This window comes from Nomascus leucogenys, chromosome 18 (assembly GCF_006542625.1).
Source record: "Nomascus leucogenys isolate Asia chromosome 18, Asia_NLE_v1, whole genome shotgun sequence".
In the NCBI taxonomy this organism is placed as follows: domain Eukaryota; kingdom Metazoa; phylum Chordata; class Mammalia; order Primates; family Hylobatidae; genus Nomascus; species Nomascus leucogenys.
Window position 1 is genome coordinate 51,296,693 of NC_044398.1, and position 18,957 is coordinate 51,315,649.

Consider the following 18,957-nt stretch of genomic DNA (forward strand, 5'->3'; position numbering starts at 1 on the left):
AGTTTTGAAAGGTTGAGTCACAGGAGAAACTCAAAGGAATTTGATTTTCGATGGCTTCAATTTCCGTTTTCTTTTCTCAAAGTGGTAATTTTTAGTAATGAGTCAAAACTACACACACACACACGCACGCACACACACGCATGCACACACACATATAGCTTTTATATTACCCCCCCCCTTTTTTTTTTTTAAGACAGAGTCTCACTCTGTTGCCCAGGCTGGAGTGCAGTGGCGTGGACTCGGCTCACTGCAACCTGTGCCTCCCAGGTTCAAGCGATTCTCCTGCCTCAGCCTCTTGATTAGCTGGGATTACAGGTGCCCACCACCATGCCCAACTAATTTTTGTAGTTTTAGTAGAGATGGGGTTTCACCATATTGGCCAGGCTGGTCTCAAACTCCTGACCTTGGGTGATCCACCCCCCTCGGCCTCCCAAAGTGCTGGGATTACAGGCGTGAGCCACCATGTCTGGCCTTGTATTGTCCTTTGACTGTGTTCAGAGATGTAAGCTTTGTTTTTCTTCATTTATTTTTATATGATAGCCACTTTAAAACTAGTTGAATTGGCTTTTGTTAAGGTAGCTGGCTTCAAAAAGACAAAGTCTCTCTGTCTGTTACTTCAAGTCTCTCAGTTGGCCTCCCCAGGAATCAGAGTAGCTGGAGGCAGAGAAGTCCTCGTTCTAATTATGTTGCTATTTAGAAGACAGGGGTATAATGAAAATGGTGCACCCTGCCATGCAGCTTCGGGAGAGGAGGCTTGGCCATTAACAACAGCTTCCCAGTCAACAAATTAGCCCTAGTGAGATTATGGTGATAAAACTTTAATGGTTGGTAGGACATATTTTGAAAATATTTTCAAGGATGGCAAAGAGCCAAACGTTTTAATCAGTTACTTAAACCCCAAAAGGAGAGTGGAGCCCTATTTTTCAAAAGGCCACTCAAGAAGCTATCGAAACCAAATTCCAAGAGCACCTAAAAGGTATGACTTGAACCCATGCCTCAAACCCTAACTGAGAAATAGAAACTATTAATAGGGTCTTGAGTAGCATTATCACATTTCCTTTTCTTTTCTTTCTTTCATTTTTTTTTTTTGACAGTGTTGTGGCTTTTGTAGTTCGGTGAGCAGGAGGAAACAGCACTCAGTGGCTTTTTTCTCCTTGCTTGCTTGGCGGGAGGGAGGGTTACACTGTTACAGGATTCCCTCAGTGCCACTTCGCCAGCCAGAAATCTGTGCCCAGGGCCTTGCTCGGGCCTATGGGCTCGCTCCGCCCACTTGCCCAGCAGGCTGTGCTCCGTGGTGCTACCAGCCCAGGTCCTGTGCCTGCTGCGTCTCCACCCTCAGCCCACAGCTGGCCCAGGCGTGCAACAAGCAGCTTCCGTGTTGGGTGCCAGCATCTAGACAAGGGGAACACCGTGGCACCGAAAAACTTGGAGATGCCTGCAACCATGGAGCTCCAGGGGATGTTGCAGCTCTTGAATGGGGAGTCCCAGTGTCTGAGCTCGCAAGAAATGTTGAAGCTCTTCACTCCCGTAGCTCAGTGAATGGGAGCTTTGCCACAAGCCCTTTTATTCCCTCTCCTTGCAGCTTGGTGAGCAGAAGGGTGTGACACTCAGCGGCTTTTTTCACTCCCACAGTTCAGGGAGCAGGGGCATGCTACAGCTCCTTCACTCCCATTGCCCACAGCTCGGCAAACAGGGACACTTACAGCTCATATCTACCCGCTGCCCACAGCTCGGCGAGTTCAGGGTTCTTGTCCTGTGACCAAGAAGAATAAGGTGGGCAGACACTGGAGAGTGAGCAGGGCAGAGAAGAATTTTACTGAGTAACAGAAGGAAAGCTCTCGGCAGAGAGGGGACCCTAGAGTGGGCAGCACTCAGCTGCAAGAGGGGCCCAAGAGTGGGTATCCCTCTGTGAGGCTGAGGTTGGGGGTTTTTATGGGCTTAGAATGGGGTAGTGCATGCTGACTGGTCCACAGGCAGGTTTGGGAAAAAGTACCATTCGACTGGTTAAAAGGCATCATCCACTTCGGGAGGCCGAGGCAGGCAGATCATTAGGCCAAGAAACCGAGACCATCCTGACCAACATGGTAAAACCCTGTCTCCACTAAAAATACAAAAATTAGCTGGGCGTGGTGGCATGCGCCTGCAGTCCCAGCTACTCGGGAGGCTGAGGCTGGAGAATCACTTGAACCTGGGAGGTGGAGGTTGCAGCGAGTCGAGATCATGCTACTGCACTCCAGCCTGGCGACAGAGCGAGACTCCATCCCAGAAGAAAAAAAAAAACAAACAGGTATCATTGAGAAGGAACCAAGAGAGAGAGACAGGGTAAGATGGTGATAGAAGTGTTCACTCTGGTTATGGGCTCTATCTGGAACTGGGAGCTTGGTTTTGGGCTTTAGGCTGTCTTTCGATTGAAGGTCGGGTTTCACCAGGGACCTGTCCCTGGCTGCCTAGGAATGTGTCTTTCTCTTGTCACCATCAACAGGGTCTCTGTCACCCAGGCTGGAGTGCAGTGGTGTGATCACAGCTCACTGCAGCCTCAACCTCCCAGGCTCAAGTGATCCTCCCACCTTAGCCTTGCAAGTTAGCTGGGACTACAGGCACTCACAACCACGCCTGGCTAGTTTTTTGTAGAGACAGGGGTTTCACCATATTGCCCAGGCTGGTCTTGAACTCCTGGGCTCAAGCAATCCCTCTGTCTGGGCCTCCGAAAGTGCTGAGATTGCAGGCGCAGCCACTGCGCCAGCCTGATAGTTCCCTTTTCCCCCCACACTATTTCATCTGGGTAAGCATCAAAACCATTAACATACACAGAACGTCATAATCATTAGTTGAGTGCCAAGATCATTAGTTGAGAGTGTCAAGATCATTAATTTATCTTTCCTTCTGGAATGCTTCCTGCCATTCTCTATTCCCTGTAATCTAGAAGGAAAGATCAGCTAATGGGGAGATTGTGCAAGCCTCCCGCCCAGAGGAAAGGTAGACTGTCCTACTGCCCTTACCGCCCTGTTTCAGTGTTCCATAAGGACAAAGATAACATGAGAAGGAAGCCAGGATGCAGTTTATCACAAAGCTGAACCTCAGCCAGGAGCAGCGAGAACCAAGAGAAGGACAGGGGACAGCCTAAGTCACCCTATTGCCCATGGAGATCTCTGTCCTCTTCTGGACAAAACAGCTGGGCAGCCCACCAGTGAACACTGCCCTCTGATAGCCATCTACTTCTGGGCATAAGACGAGAAGTTCTCAGGATAGGATCTAACAGACACACAGATGGACCTCATCAGGGTCATGGACGCAGGAGGCTGGCTCTGGAGAGCTCCCAGATCACTATGGGGGCGCTAATGGCTTCTGAGTGGGAAGTGGCTTTGCTGTAGGCTCTGTACCGCAGGATGTTGAATGTCCCAGATTCTCCTACTAAATGCCAAATCACCCCCAATTGTTGCGACACAAAAATGTCCTAAAAAATGTCCTTCTAAAGCCCCTTAAGGACTATCCTAGATTGAGAACCACTGAGAATCACTGATCCCCCGGTACTAGAATTTCAAATACACGGCCTGTGCCTTAGACACCCAGGCCCCAGGTTACACAGTACAGACGCCACTAGCCCAGCACTGCACTCTTTTCAGTCAAGCCCAGATTCAACGCAAAGCTATGCCAAGCCTATTGCTCCTGGAAGCTAGAATCCATCAACATAGTGGGTATTTGAAGGGACACCTTAGGGTCCTCTCTGATCATTCAGTGAGGAATTAAATGAGCTCATAAATTAAACTGTCCTTTAAATGTATTGGTGAGCTTATTAATGCTTTGTGGAAATCTATAGTGAATTTTTTTAGGAAAATAAAAATTCTTCCTGCAAACAAATTTCCAGCAAACAAATAACTAGCTGTCAGTCCATTCTTTCTAGCAAATATTTTTTCAATCACCAAGATTTACCTCATTCCTACAGACATGGGATTATAAGAAAGAAATGATGTATAAGACAAAAACAAGTAATAGACATTTTGAGTTTCACCTCTTTTCCCCAAGTATATACAAACAGGTAATGTAATTAATGTGTAATTAACGTGTATTATATTACATGTTTGTTTTATGTTATTATTAATATAAAACCATGTTTATTATTAATATTATAAAACATGGTTTTATATGATTAATTATTAGCATAAAGCTAATGCTAAAAACATCATGGATGGAAGTCCCCCTTGCTGTGGAAATCTATGTTGTAACTTTGTTGCTTTCTTCACAGACTACCTACAGTTCTACCAAAGTTATCTTCTTCTTTTATTTATTTATTTGTTTATTTATTTATTTTTTTGAGACAGAGTTTCGTTCTTGTTGCCCAGGCTGGAGTGCAATGGTGCAATCTCTGTTCTCTGCAAACTCCGCCTCCTGGGTTCAAATGATTCCCCTGCTTCAACTTCCTGAGTAGCTGGGATTACAGGCATCCACCTCTATGCCTGGCTAATTTTTTGTATTTTTAGTAGAGATGGGGTTTCACCATGTTGGTCAGGCTGGTCTTGAACTCCTGGCCTCAGGTGATCCACCCACCTTGACCTCCCAACGTGCTGGGATTACAGGCATGAGCCACAACGCCCGGCCCAAAGTTATCTTCTGACTGATCATCTTGAAGGTCTCTGTTCTTTGAAAACTTTAAAAAAATTTTATGTAATTTCAGACTTACAGACAATTTAAAAGAGATCCCTCATAATATGTTAGCATTTTACTACATTTGGCTTATTTTTATTCTTTTTTCTCTCTCCATAAGTATATTTATATGTGCATATGTATGTACATACATACACATACATGTTTACATAATATTTTTTTCTGAACCATTTGAGTCAATTGCAGCATGAGGCCCTTTTATCTCTAAATTCTTCAGTGTGTATTTTCTAATAAAAAAGAATAAGAATGCTTTTTAAAATTAGGTTCACCAGCTATAATTCAATTGATTATATGCTGTGTCATAATTATAATTCATATATGGTTCATGTTTAGTAATAGTAGTTATTATGTAATCCGGATATAAATAAGCATCGATGGTCTAATTTCCATTGTAATGAGACATTTTCTACTTTGCTTTCAAATACATTAGGACTTCTAAACATATCCACGTGTCCCTTATTTTACCTGCTATGTTGGTCTGTTACTCTTCTTTGAGTAATTCGGAGTGGTACTACTGTGGCAATATGGACTCTGTGAGTCTATTTTTCAGTTATTTCTGATGGGAGCTGAAGGTTAGTTTTCAAGTAAGGCGATTTAAGGAAATTTGATAGCAGAGCTGTAATACTTCATAAGTTATTTAACTAATATGCTTTTCAATAAGACTACAAAGCACCAATATTCTGGACAATTTGGTCTGCAGGGTGCTTTTCTTGGGAAACATAGCTTCTTCCATTAGCTCTAAGAAGCAGAAGGTTTCTGGTTAAGACATTGTTGAGTTCAGTCCTCCAAACTTGAGTACAGTAGAATCTTCCAAAGAAATATAAGTAGCAGGGATACCGCCAAGAACGCTTTCACATGACAGCTCAAGAGCCCAGGCCAGATTTGGAATATTCTGATCTCACTTCCCACAGGAGTAAAGCCCTGTAACTTTTACTCTTGGATGGCAGCCACTAATATAAAGACAAGCAGCTCATAAACAAAGCAATTACAAACTAGAGGAATAAGGGGAAGGGATGACAGCTGGAGGGTGTAGGGTTTCTTTCTGGAGTCATGAAAATGTTCTAAAACTGGCTGTGCGGATGGAGGCAGAACTCTGTGAATTGCTAAAACCAACCGAATTGCATTAAATGATGGGATTGCATGGTATGTGTGTGTGTGTGTGTGTTTTTTTTTCCGAGATGGAGTTTCACTTTTGTTGCCCAGGCTGGAGTGCAATGGCATGATCTCGGCTCGCTGCAACCTCCACCTCCCGGGTTCAAGCGATTCTCCTGCTTCAGTCGACTTTGTAGTTGGAATTACAGGCACCCGCCACCATGCCCAGATAACTTTTGTACTTTTAGTAGAGATGGGGTTTCACCATGTTGGCCAGGCTGGTCCTGAATGCTGACCTCAGGTGATCCATCCGTCTTGGCCTCCCAAAGTGCTAGGATTACAGGGGTGAGCCACCACGCCTGGCCAGGTAAGGATTTTTAATCCCTTGATTTCTTGTTTGTGATACACACTTAGGGGAAGTCCCATAGAGAAAAAGCGGCAACCACTTTAATGCTCAATTTCACAGGGGAAATCCCTCTTTAAATGAACAGAAAGAGACTTCTGTAAACTTATAACACAAAACTTGATGTCATTAAAACAAAATTATAGCTAAATCCTTTTTTCACGTACATTGCTAAGGGCTGACAGACAACATTATTAACAAATCTGTTAAGACAGAGAAACAGAGAGTGCTGGTGTTTCCGAATCTGCCTTTTTTTTTTTTCTTTCATAAAAAAGATACATGAAATAAGACTGTAGAGAATTTAGGTGAAATTCAGAGGACACGGGGCACTGGCATTTTTAAAGCATGTTTTAAAGATTTAAAGGACCTTATTAATTTAGAAACATCAATTTGGTGAAGACATGAAATCATCATCTTTGATTTATAAAAATTATATTTTAATAACCATTTATGACAAATTTTAGAATGTGACTGGTTAATAAGCTTAGGTATTCTAAAAGTTTATTACAGATGAAGTTACCATTGGTTGAACCTTAAGGAACCTAGCATTTCATTATGTTTTTTATTTTTCTGCTCATAATATTGCCTGTGGTATTATGCATCAAATAAAGGAACTGGGATAGAGAAAGGGAAAGTGTGACCCTTCTGACTGGTGGAAACAACCTCTGCTATGTAGAACTTTGCCTAATCAGCTCTTCTCAGCTAGTGCTAATATTGATTTGTTTATTCTTACACCTTGTTTTGATCATCTCATAGGTTTAAACACTTAAGGCCAGTTGCGGTGGCTCACGCCTGTAATCCCAGCACTTTGGGAGGCTGAGGCAGGCAGATCATTTGAGGCCAGGAGTTCAAGACCAGTCTGGGCAACATGGTGAAACCCCATCTCTACTAAAAATACAAAAATTAGCCAGGTGTGTTGGCACATGCCTATAATCCCCACTACTTGGGTGGCTGAGGCAGGAGAATCGCTTGAACCCGGGAGGCGGAGGTTGCAGTGAGCTGAGATTGTGCCACTGCACTCCAGCCTGGGTAACAGAGAGTGACTCTGTCTCAAAATAAATAAATTAAAATAAAAAGAAATGAGAAAATTGGGTTTTTTGTCTTTCACAGAGAGTCCTAAACATTGACAGAATCATTCCACTTCACAGCCGTTCCCCATCTGCACCCATCCTACCTGGACGCAAGGCCATGCCGCATCTATACCTGTCCTACCTGGACACGAGGCCACTGACTTGCCCTTGAAAACTCTGGGGGAGAGCCGATGCGAGCACAGTGTGGACCACCTCATTTCCAGGTACCATGAACTATTAATTTTCTTTTCTTTTCTTTTTTTCTTTTTTTTAATATTGTCCTTTTTTTTTTTAAGATAGAGTCTCACTCTGTCACCCAGGCTGGAGTGCAATGGCACAATCTCAGCTCACTGCATCCTCCACCTCCCAGGTGCAAGCAATTCGCTGCCTCAGCCTCCCGAGTAGCTGGGATTACAGGTGCACACCACCATGCCCAGCTAATTTTTGTATTTTTAGTAGAGACCGGATTTCACCATCTTGGCCAGGCTAGTTTTGAACTCCTGATCTCGTGATCCACCCGCCTCGGCCTCCCAAGTGCTGGGATTACAGGCGTAAGCCACTGCCCCGGCCTAATTTTCTTTCTTTCTTTTTTTTTTTGAGATGGAGTCTCGCTCTGTCGCCCAGGCTGGAGTGCAGTGGCACGATCTCGGCTCACTGCAAGCTCTGCCTACCAGGTTCACACCATTCTCCTGTCTCAGCCTCCCGTAGCTGGGATTACAGGTGCCCGCCACCATGCCCAGCTAACTTTTTGTATTTTTACTAGAGATGGGGTTTCACCATGTTAGCCAGGATGGTCTCAATCTCCTGACCTCGTGATACGCCCACCTCGGCCTCCCAAAGTGCTGGGATTACAGGCGTGAGCCACCACGCCCGGCCTAATTTTCTTTTTGATATGAAATCTCATCTGCCTTCTTGTAATTCTACACGTTATTCTTACTTTTGGCCTCTGGAGCAACATAGAATAAACCTGTATTCCGGCTGACAGTGTTGTCAGTTCCTGAAAATTGCCACATGTCTCTGTCTGGGTTTTCTTCACCAGGCCAAATCCCCTGAGTCTTTCAGACATCCACCCTCATCAGACTATGTCTCGGCCTATCATCCATTCAATTCCTCAGGATATATTCCAATTCGTCAGTGGGACTTTTTTACTGGATTTACTTTCGATTAAAAGAGTATGTTTTTTGTTCTAATTTCTTTGGGGCATGATTTTTGCTTTTTCTTTCAGAGTAGAAAAAATCTGCCCTTCCATCAAATCTGTTTCTTCCACTGGAAGGTTTCCACAGCTCAGTCAGGATGAAGACATTTTGTGAGCTGGGACTAATGATCATTCCTTGTGCTAGTGTTACAGTTACAAAGACCAAGCAATGTTTACGTCATTTCACAGGTAACACTAGGGGGAACTGGTATATAGTTGGTGAAGACATTTTGCCGCATGTGCGCCTTGACCAGTGGAAATAGTAATTCACCAAACACGTGTGAGTGCCCACTGGGGGAAGAAGAAAGATGGTCATGATAAAGTCTGCACGGGCTGTTCGCAGCCCAGCAGGGAGCTACAAGATGTTAAATGTAAAAGCCCTAACGCTGGGAAGCATCAGGAGGCCTGGGGCAGCCTCCAGAGGCAGCAGGAGTGGGTGGACAGAGAGGAGATGGGGGTATGGTCAGAACTCACTGCCCTTGGAGAAGGTTAAACAGAGAAAAGAGATGAGGGGAGGTCGATTTTATGTTCCCTGTCTCACCCGCCACACCCAGCCTCTGGCAAAAACCTGAGGATGCCTAAAATTAAAGGGCAAGGAGGAGTAGAAAGGTAAGGATTAAAAATGCATAGAGAGAGAGGGAAGGGAATTGAAGCTAATTCTGGGAGGAGACAGGAAGGGCCGCAAAGGAGACCGTAAGCTGGAGGTTAGGGAGAGAGTTCTGCTCGAGGAAATTCAGACAACACAATACGCATCTACCCAGACATGGTTGGTATTTGGGAACAGCCTTACCTTTAGGAAGGGCAACTGAAAGCTGAGCATCGATTCCTCTTTCGTGGTTAGCGAGCTGTTCTTTATCTTCGAATGAGAACTCTTTCTGAAAGTGAAACATTACTCCATTAATAAAGTTGTCCATTTAAATCAAGATATGCTATGAAGTAGAAAAATGCAGAACATAAAAATTATGCCATTGTAGATTGCAAGTAAAACATTTTATATTGGGGAGTAAATTGGTAGCTTTTTTCATTTACTTACATTTCTGTAAATATTGTGATTTTTTTGTGCAACTAAGTAATTACAGCAGGATTGGCGGGTGGTGTGGTGTGTGGGGGTGAAAACATTGCTGAACGGAAGTTGTATGCTTTAGCTCGGACTGACTCCCTCTTCTCGACCTAAGAATAGCTGTGCAAGCTTGGATTCATTTCTCAACCTCTCTGTGCTACAATTTCTTCTTCAGAAAATCAGTAACTTGTATAGATGATCTACACTCTGTCCTCCAGTGTTAAAATTATATTAAAGTAACAGATGCCTTCAAACAACCAAGGTATCAAAGCATGGTCAAAAGTTTGGAAAGCCTCATGAAGACTCGTGTTGGAATGAAAGAGGAAATGAAAGAGGAGAATAATAAAGGAAGTGAGCCCTTACTGTGGACTTTCCCCCATGTTAAGCACACCCCAGGTATCTCCTTAATTATCTCCCCAAGACCTTACGAGGTATGAACTACTCCGTGGTGTGGTTATAAAGGTACAAATGGCCCTGCCCTCTTGCCCTGCCCATCCAGGCCCTCCACCTGGCCCTGCAAAAAGCACCTGCTTTGTAATATCGACTGGTGGTGTCAACACTCCCACCATGGCGGATCTCAGGCTCCCATAGGACTCACTGAACTCAAAGTCGGGAGAGAGGCACACACGTCTAGCTGCAGCACAACACCGGAACTAGTACCATCCTCAGTTTACAGATCCGGAAATTGTTACATGATTTGCCCAAAGACTCATATTTGACAAGAAGAGGCGATGAGATTCAAATCCATCTCCTAGTTTCATACTAGCCACAGTCACCCCAAGACTGCTGTGTACCCAACTCCATGGTCTTTGATGTGCCCGGAGCGGGCAGGGCAGAGGGTGCTGCTACCTTGAAGGAAGAAAACAAACCTGTGGAAATGGAACTGCTGTTCCTCAATGTCAGTGTGACCTCCAGAGGGGGAAAAGATGGACTTGAAAAAGACTCGGTGTGAAGCTGACCTTTCCCCTGTACGGGTGCATTTCCATAGAGGCCAAGGAAGAGACCGAGGAAGCCACTGTGGATACTGTATAAGTGGGAGAGTTGAATAACCTCTACCCCCTGTATAAACTACACGGAAAGAACTTCCACACAGTCCAGAGCATGGCCACCATCCTGCCCTCCTAGAACCAAGCCCATCTGGAATCTTCATCTTTCCATATACAATGTAGCAAAGCTTATATTCCATAGGTAAGTGTGTTCACATTATTTAATGAAAAGTCTTGAGAATAAGTAGGTTTCATAAGCCACACTCCAGATTGGTTGGAAGAGCCTAGGACACCTGCCTAGTCAGAAACTTAGAATTAGCACCGACTTCTAAACACTGAATTATAAGGCAGTAACTACTCCTTTCAGTGTAGAAACCTAAAAAATAAAATAATGGCAGAAATGTACTCGACTTAAGGAATGGCATGTTATTTTAACTGATTATTTAATTGCTAATTTAAATATCTTGACTGAGCTCTGTACTTTGGGAAACTAACATCTTTTCAGGAAAAAACATCTACATTAGAATGAAATAATGTAATCCTTGAAATATTCAACTTGTTGGGCCACTGACCTTGGGGTACAAATGCTATCTCATATTTTCAAAAATAAACATCTGTGTGTCTTTGTTTTCCTCTTTCTTTCTGTTTCTCAGAAGGCTCAATGGAGCCACTAATGAAAAGCAAGAAAGTGTCCCTGAGTTAAATACTCCACTGAATTTACAGAGTGAGCTTTACCAGTCGTCACCGGACACTCCCTGGCTTCACAGGCATTTATTTTCTGGAAACACGCTACAAATAGTGCCAGCACCCATGTGAAGTGCAGCCTTTTGATGGCAGGTCAGAAACCAAAGAAAACCAAAGCTCTAAGAGGAAAGTCTCTGATGCTTCTTAACGTGGTTCACTCGACATGCTGTTTCCTCCCCCTGAGCTCTCTCCTCTCCAGCCTCCTGCCATCGTGTGGCTTCGTCTCACTCCTCGTCTGGGCCTCAGTTGACTGGTCATGTCCTCAGGGCAGAGCACCCGGACCCACTGCCTATTCGACCAGCACCAAAAGTATATTACACACCTCGTTAACCCCAGCACTTTGTGGGGGCTGAGGCAGGAGGATTGTTTGAGCCCAGGAGTTTGAGACCAGTGTGGGCAACATAGCAAGATCTCATTTCTGCAAAAAAAAAAAAAAAAAAAAAAAAGAAAGAAAGAAAGAAAGAAAAAATAGCCAGGCACAGTGGTGCATGCCTATAGTCCCAGCTACTCAGGAGGCTGAGGTGGCAGGACCCATTAAGCCTAGGAGTTTGAAGCTGCAATGAGCTATGATTGTGCCACTGTGCTCCAGCCTGGGTGACAGAGTGAGACTTTGTCTCTTAAAAAATTAATTAAATTATTGGATTAAATATTATTTAAAAAAAATTGAAATATGCCAAATGAATGACTACTACAAAACACTTCAAATGAATACTACAATTCACCATGAAGTATTTTTTGTGTGCCTTTTATGCAAAGTTGATGTGATGGCCAGGGGCAAAATTATTACAAACATTAAGAATAACTAGAAAAGCATACAGTCAATAACATCAGTCATAAGCCCCTCCTCCCTCCCTTCTCACCCTTCCTCCCTTCCTTTCTTCCTTTCTTTCCTTCTTTCATCTTTGGACAGGACATAATTTGGAACACCTCATTCCTTAGTACCTTTGCTCACCTTGCACACATGTGTGAAAAACTGGCATAATTGTACATGTTTATAAAGTATCGATTTTAGAATCTGCAGCTTCCAGGTAAACATTTATTACTGAGTCCACACAGCTGTCATCACCCTCTGGTCCTGTCTCCGCTGCCTCTCTCCCTTGATCCTGCTAAATGACTGGGGGCTTCTGAGAAATCAGATGAGCAGACAGGAGGAGCGGGAGCAGGCAGACTGGGCTGGAAAGTGTGGCTCTGGCTCAAGGTGGTGCCACAAGCTGTGATTGATGCAAGACCCCTCAAATCAATAAATGAAATCAAGTTTCTCTCTTTTTTTTTTTTTTTTTTTTTTTTTGACGGAGTCTTGCTCTGTTGCCCAGGCTGGAGTGCGGTGGCATGATCTCGGCTGACTACAATTTCCACCTCCCAGGTTCAAGCAATTCCCCTGACTCAGCCTCCCGAGTAACTGGGACTACAGGCGCGCACCAGGGTGCCCAGCTAATTTTTGTATTTTTAGTAGAGACAGGGTTTCACTATGTTGGCCAGGATGGTCTCGATCTCTTGACCTCGTGATCCACCCGCCTTGGCCTCCCAAAGTGCTGGGATTACAGTCGTGAGCCACCGCACCCGGCGCAAGTTTCTTTCTTTCTTTTTTTTTTTTTTTAAATAATGTTTCTTCCCTGAACTTTCTCTACCTGAGGGCACCGATCATCAGTGAAATTACAGGTAAGACGCGCTCCTAAAATTCAGGACGGTTCATCAGTGAGCACCTTTTTTGGCTCATCTGACGCTGATGAAACACAAGCACCTATGAGGGTCCGGACTCTCCTCTCCTCTCCGCTTCTTCTGACTCAGCAGCCCCCCAGCAGGGTGACTGGTAGGGCCCATTACTAACGCACACGACTGGTGACCCCAAAAGCACGGAGCTCTCGGATGCTGGATTCTGCCCTTCCTCCTCAGTCACCCCCCAATCCCCCAACCTCCCCAGGGACAAAGGGGTGTCTGCATGGATCATCTCTGCAGGCCTTGGTGTCTCACTAGCACTCAACCCAAAGTAAGAGCCTATGTTTCAGTAGGGAAGCATCTCTCCATAGATACTAAAGTAAATGCTATCCACTTCATTTTCTGTATTTTGATTTTAACTTTCTAACAGTGAGAAACATCTTTCGGATTTTGATCCAACTCTCTTTGTCTCCCCTGAAACAGTGCTCGTTTTTTAGGACTGATTGTGCCACCACCCCCCTTCCTCTGCTTCAATAATCTAAGAGAATGCCCCCTGCTTCCATGGCAATTTTTCTTTAAAATGTGTCCCATTGGTCAGGTGCGGTGACTCACGCCTGTAATCCCAGCACTTTGGGAGGCTGAGGTAGGTGGATCAAGAGGTCAAGAGATCGAGACCATTCTGGCCAACATGGTGAAACCCCATCTCTACTAAAAATACAAAAATTAGCCAGGCATGGTGGCACGCACCTGTAGTCCCAGCTACTCGGGAGGCTGAGGCAGGAGAATTGCTTGAACCTGGGAGGTGGAGGTTGCAGTGAGCCGAGGTCACGCCATTGCACTCCAGCCTGGCAACAGAGCAAAATTCCATCTCAAAAAAAAAAAAAAAAAAGATGTGTCCAATTAACCTACTTAAATGCCTACCCATAGCAACACGGGCGAATTTTATTAAAGGGAGAGCAGGATAATCTGCTGTTATTATCTCTATTTTTTACAATGTGGAATATTATTACAAGGGCTGTCCAGGACCCACACAGGGACTGTCCAGCACCCACCTCTGCAATCTGCTCATTCCGCTACTGAAGTTTAAATTACAAGATATGGGAGATGAAACCCCATTAGCTCATATTTTCATCTCTTTTAGCTGGTGTCTGGTTGACCAGATTTCTTTTAAGGAAGCAGGCTCTTGTACCTCCAGCCCATTTTACACTTAGCACCATGGCACAGGCTGTCATTTTAATAGGTATGCATGACGTAATACCCACGATTTAAGAATAGCTGTGTCTCTTTGAGTCTCTGTCCACTGACGTGTGTGACTTTCATATTGCGTGCTTTTCCTATCCTTGAATAAGGAATGCCTTCCTGTCTCTTTTTCCCTTAGTCACTTATTAGCTCCATGACAGTTAAACCAACCTGCTAGGGACATATTAGAAATCAAGCCTCAGATCCTATTAAAACACGGCCAAGATGAGAAATACGGATGCATCCCATTAAAAAGTGACGTTTCATGAGTCAGTTAAGACAACCTCACTGATGACCCTGGATCATCATTGCTCTAATTAACCTTATACTTAGATGTGCTGCTTGATGATATCGTGTGTAAAAATTAAAGCACAAACACTTAAAAGATGTGGATGAAATACACCAAGGATTTGTCCCATCCAGTGTGTTTACAAGATCAACTGCCATTTTCAAATGCAGAGCAGACTCAGCCTGAGGAGGACAGGAGTTAGACCCTGTCTATTCTAATGTTATTGAAATGCAAACCCTTTTTGTTCAAGGAACAATGTCATAATACCTTAGGCACAAGAGCAACTGAGTGGAATTTGGGGTTGGGTCCTTCCACTATAGTGAAGCACAGATTGAGATCTTTGCCTGGCTGTGTAGGGGACAACTTTGTGCCTCCATTTGAAAATATCAAGCTCCATTAATTACAGTGATCTACTAAGAAGCACCTGAGATACAGCTACTGTGTATGGCATAGACATTCATTCCCACACTTCCTTACATCTGTGATGATGTGTCACTGAGTTTTAGCACATTAGGCAAATCAAATTAGCACTCATAATATTCTGCAGCCAAGGGGACTGGAAGTACAGAAAGATGGAGCTGGGAAGACCAGGGAACAAGAACTCACATGGATGGATGGATGGATGGATGGATGGATGGATGGATGGATGGAGAAAGGGAGGGAGGGAGGAGGGGAAAGAAGGAGGGAGGAAAGAAGAAAGGGAGGAGGAACAAGTCTAATCCATTTCTACGAAGAATCTAGCTCCCTTCTTTGATGGACAGATTGCAAAAGGATAGTGCCTGCTTAGAGGCAGGTGTGAGAAAGAAAAGATAATAGCCCTTTAAAAGTTTGCAATGACAAGAGACACCAAGATTCTGTTCTCCAAATCACTTCCATAAACTGAATTAACTAGAAAAAGAATTATTTGCTTCATACATTTTAATAAATAAAATTCTAGGGAGAAAACATATTGCCAAACATTGAAACTTTAGAGTTAGATATTCAAGAGAATAATTTTAAAAGCTACGACAAATCTTCAAAATTTAACAGTCCTTGAGACAAGTCCACTTTATCTTGAAACTTTCCTTTGACGTGGGAATCCAACGAAGCTTAAGTTTTTATTGTTGAAATCTAAGGGAAAATAAATAATATAACATTGAAATATTTACACAAAATGTTAAAAATCCAATGAGAAAAAATTCCCCCAACTCTCTCTGAACATACAATTTAGGAAAAAGGAAACCATTAACCAGATAAAAACTAGAAATACAAAAATGACACCTTCCAAGTATCAAATTCCACATGGAAATTTATGTAGGCAAGTTTTTTTTCCTCTTCTCAAAAGTGGCCAACTTTACTAAATGGGTGAAACTAATAATAACACAAATAATAATAATTCACACATAGTTCAATGCTATCATTTGAATTTGTCACGGCAACAAGAATACCTCAAAGCAATTAAGTACTGAATAGTTACATACTCAGGAATAAAGGAGAAAATAGGAAATTTTGGTCACGGTAACTAGAAATGTTTGAGATGCCTTTAAAGCATGGGAGTGGGCACTGAAGAGCAAAAAACAACTCAGCTGCGTCTTTTGCTTTCATTAAAATCAAACGATAACAACCAATAAAAATAACCATTTATTTATTTTTGAAGACAACATATATATTATGTAAACTGGTAACAATTCTATACAGGAAAAACACATCCCAAGTGAACAGGTTAATCAAAACCACAGACAAAATTTCTAAGCAGTCCAGTGGCATGTAATCTGTTTTATAGCCATGGGAACCATTTGTCCACTGAGAAAACCACAAATAGACCACTTACAGAGAGTTCCTCCCCTCTAACTGTTCAATAGTTAGAGGCGAAGCCTGAAGAAAAATAAGTACAAAACACATCAGACGTCGACACTTTATTATCCATCAAAATACAGCCTCGATCCTGGAATTTGGAAATGTGGCCAACTAAAGAAATACAATAAAATGAAAGGTATAATGCCAATTAAACATCTAAGCTTTTCTCCTAATTATACAAGTATCGTGTTATGTATTTAACAAAAGAGAAATCAATTCAAAAAGCTTTCAAGTACTGTAGGAGAAAATTCCTGAATCCGAGGTCTGAATTGTTCAAGACACTTCCCCATAGTGCATTTGAGCTGGAAAACAGTTTTGATGTATAATGGCTGAGTTTCAAATATGATTCTCAAAATAACCTTAGCGTTTCATTTTTGTTCAGTCAGTGAACTGAACATGCCACACCACTTCAGCAGTTAAATTGAAAGCATGTATTTTCCTCTGTGCTGGAAGAAAGCCACTGAAAAGACAGTATCTTGTTCCAAACTGTCTCACATGAAGAGTTAATAAAAAGATGCTACTCACCACTGCCTACTGGAAATAATTTAGTATGTATAGCATTTGATTTAGAAAAATATTTTAGCTAAAGTGCAGCACATCTAGAATTTGACCCAAAGTGTGGGCATTCCAATTGCATTTGCAATTTTTCTTACATAAAGTTTTCAGTGGTTTAGTAGTAACTTTAACTTACTAAGGGAAAAAAATTCACATTATCAACAATCACAAATAAGCTCAGTTAGATATTTAAAGTGTCTTTGGAGAAATGTGTATAAGTAACTGAACACAGGAGAATACATAGGGCAAAATAGAGGACCCCAGGCATTCATTATGTTATAAAATCCATACATAAGTGCATTTCATATTTCTCTTGCCTTACCTTGTTTCTCAGAGAATTTGAAAGCTCCCAAATAGCTGGAAAACCCTGGGCTTCTGAACATGGCTGCACACAGACGGCTCAGTCACACAGCCTGCTTTACAGCTAATTCTCAGCCAGCAACCACTTTCGTCTGGTCTAAGCAAAACTGGGTTGAGATTTTTCACAGTGCAGGACTAGAGCGACCAGGCACTTGTGTCTTTGTGCCTATGGTACAGGAGAAGGAAGAGGCCACTGGCTGGAACAGCTCAGACCCCATAATCAGATTATGAACAGAAATTAAGCCTGGAGGTGCTGCAACAGACTGGAGCCCAGTGATGGGTCGTGGGTGATGTAGATGACCAAGGCAAAGCCATGGCGCATCCCAGCATTTGCTCCGGCTAAGGAGACAGTGCTGCAACCTAAACATCATTGGAGGAGTCAAATACAACTTCCTCTCCCTACAGACACACACACACACACACACACACACACAAAGAAAAACCTACAGAGACCCTCATGTATTGGGAAGAAGGGACGCTTGAGTATTTCCAGGCTGCTCCAAGTCTGGCTTTGACTAAGTTAAGTGAAGTATTTTACTTAACAGAGAGCCAAAACCCATACTTAAGATTTATGAACAACATATGAGTGAAACTGTGGGAAAAGAAAGGCAGACATTACTAGAGATTCCTTTTTTTTTTTTTTTTTTGAGACAGAGTTTCGCTCTTGTTGCCCAGGCTGGAGTGCAGTGGCGAGATCTCGGCTCACTGCAACCTCAGCCTCCCCGGTTCAAGTGATTCTCCTGCCTCAGCCTCCCAAGTAGCTGGGATTACAGGCACCTGCAACCACGCCCAGCTAGTTTTTTTGTATTTTTAGTAGAAACGGGGTTTTGCCATGTTGGTCAGGCCGGTCTTGAACTCCTGACCTCAGGTAATCCGCCTGTCTTGGCCTCCCAAAGTGCTGGGATTACAGGCATGAGCCACTGCGCCTGGCCCCAACATTTTAATTTGAGGCAGAAGCCATTAAGTAAAGCTTCGCCTGTTAGACTGCCCCCTGTTTAATTTTAACCGCAATATGTAGTTGGTGCGCCCAAGCAATGCTCATGCAATTCCAAGAAAAATTCGCAATAATTATAGACTGGCCATATTTACAGAGAAATGGAACATTCAAGAGAACCAAGGGAAATAATCTTATTTGCAAGCTGAGGAAATAGGGCTAGAAAGGTAACTGGCTCCTGGATAGACAACTGTTTGGTGATGGAGCGATGGGATCTTGGGGAGGTGGGATCAAGACTGTGATTCACCACACCCCCACCTAGGAGCAGGGACTCTGAGTTTGTCTTTGTATCTTTAGTTCTGGACACTGTACCTGGCGCACAGTAGGGCTGCAGGAAATGTTTGCTGAATGACCACAGGAAATCATGAGACAATCTCTTCTAAAAACTAGAGATCTCCTTCTAAAATGGGTGCGGGGAGTTAGTATCCTGTGTTCAAACCAGGTGGACTTAGACTAATTTATAAAATACAAACACACTTAAGGTGAAAATGAAGAATTCTATGCTGAATTAATAGACACATAAACACAAGGTACATCAACCCTGGGTACTAGAGGGGTCAGTGATAGCATTTGGTATTTTTCTCTAAACTCCTCATTACATTATAGTCACAAGATCAGGAAAAAGTATGGCAAATAGAATAGTTAAAAAAAATTCATCAAGGAACAACGTCAGTACCATGGATAACTAAATTAGAAACTTGATGGTAAGGTCATAGATAATTAGCAACAAAAAGAAAAGAGGGAGTGTTGGGAGGAGAAGAGGAAGGGGAAGAAATAGTAGAGGCAACTGTTTCTGGAAATAAAGAGATGAACCAG

At 43.1% G+C, this 18,957-nt stretch overlaps 1 protein-coding gene across 1 annotated transcript in view; it reads right to left on the bottom strand.

Moving 5' to 3' along the window:
• LOC100591115 (supervillin-like) overlaps window positions 1–13,160 on the bottom strand; it is a 94,023-nt gene extending 80,863 nt beyond the window's left edge. The window contains 4 exon segments of the mRNA XM_030797773.1: window positions 8,600–8,713; window positions 8,964–9,000; window positions 9,213–9,297; window positions 13,041–13,160. Coding sequence (XP_030653633.1) covers window positions 8,600–8,713; window positions 8,964–9,000; window positions 9,213–9,297; window positions 13,041–13,160 — 356 coding nt within the window.
• Window positions 13,161–18,957: the final 5,797 nt, after the last annotated feature.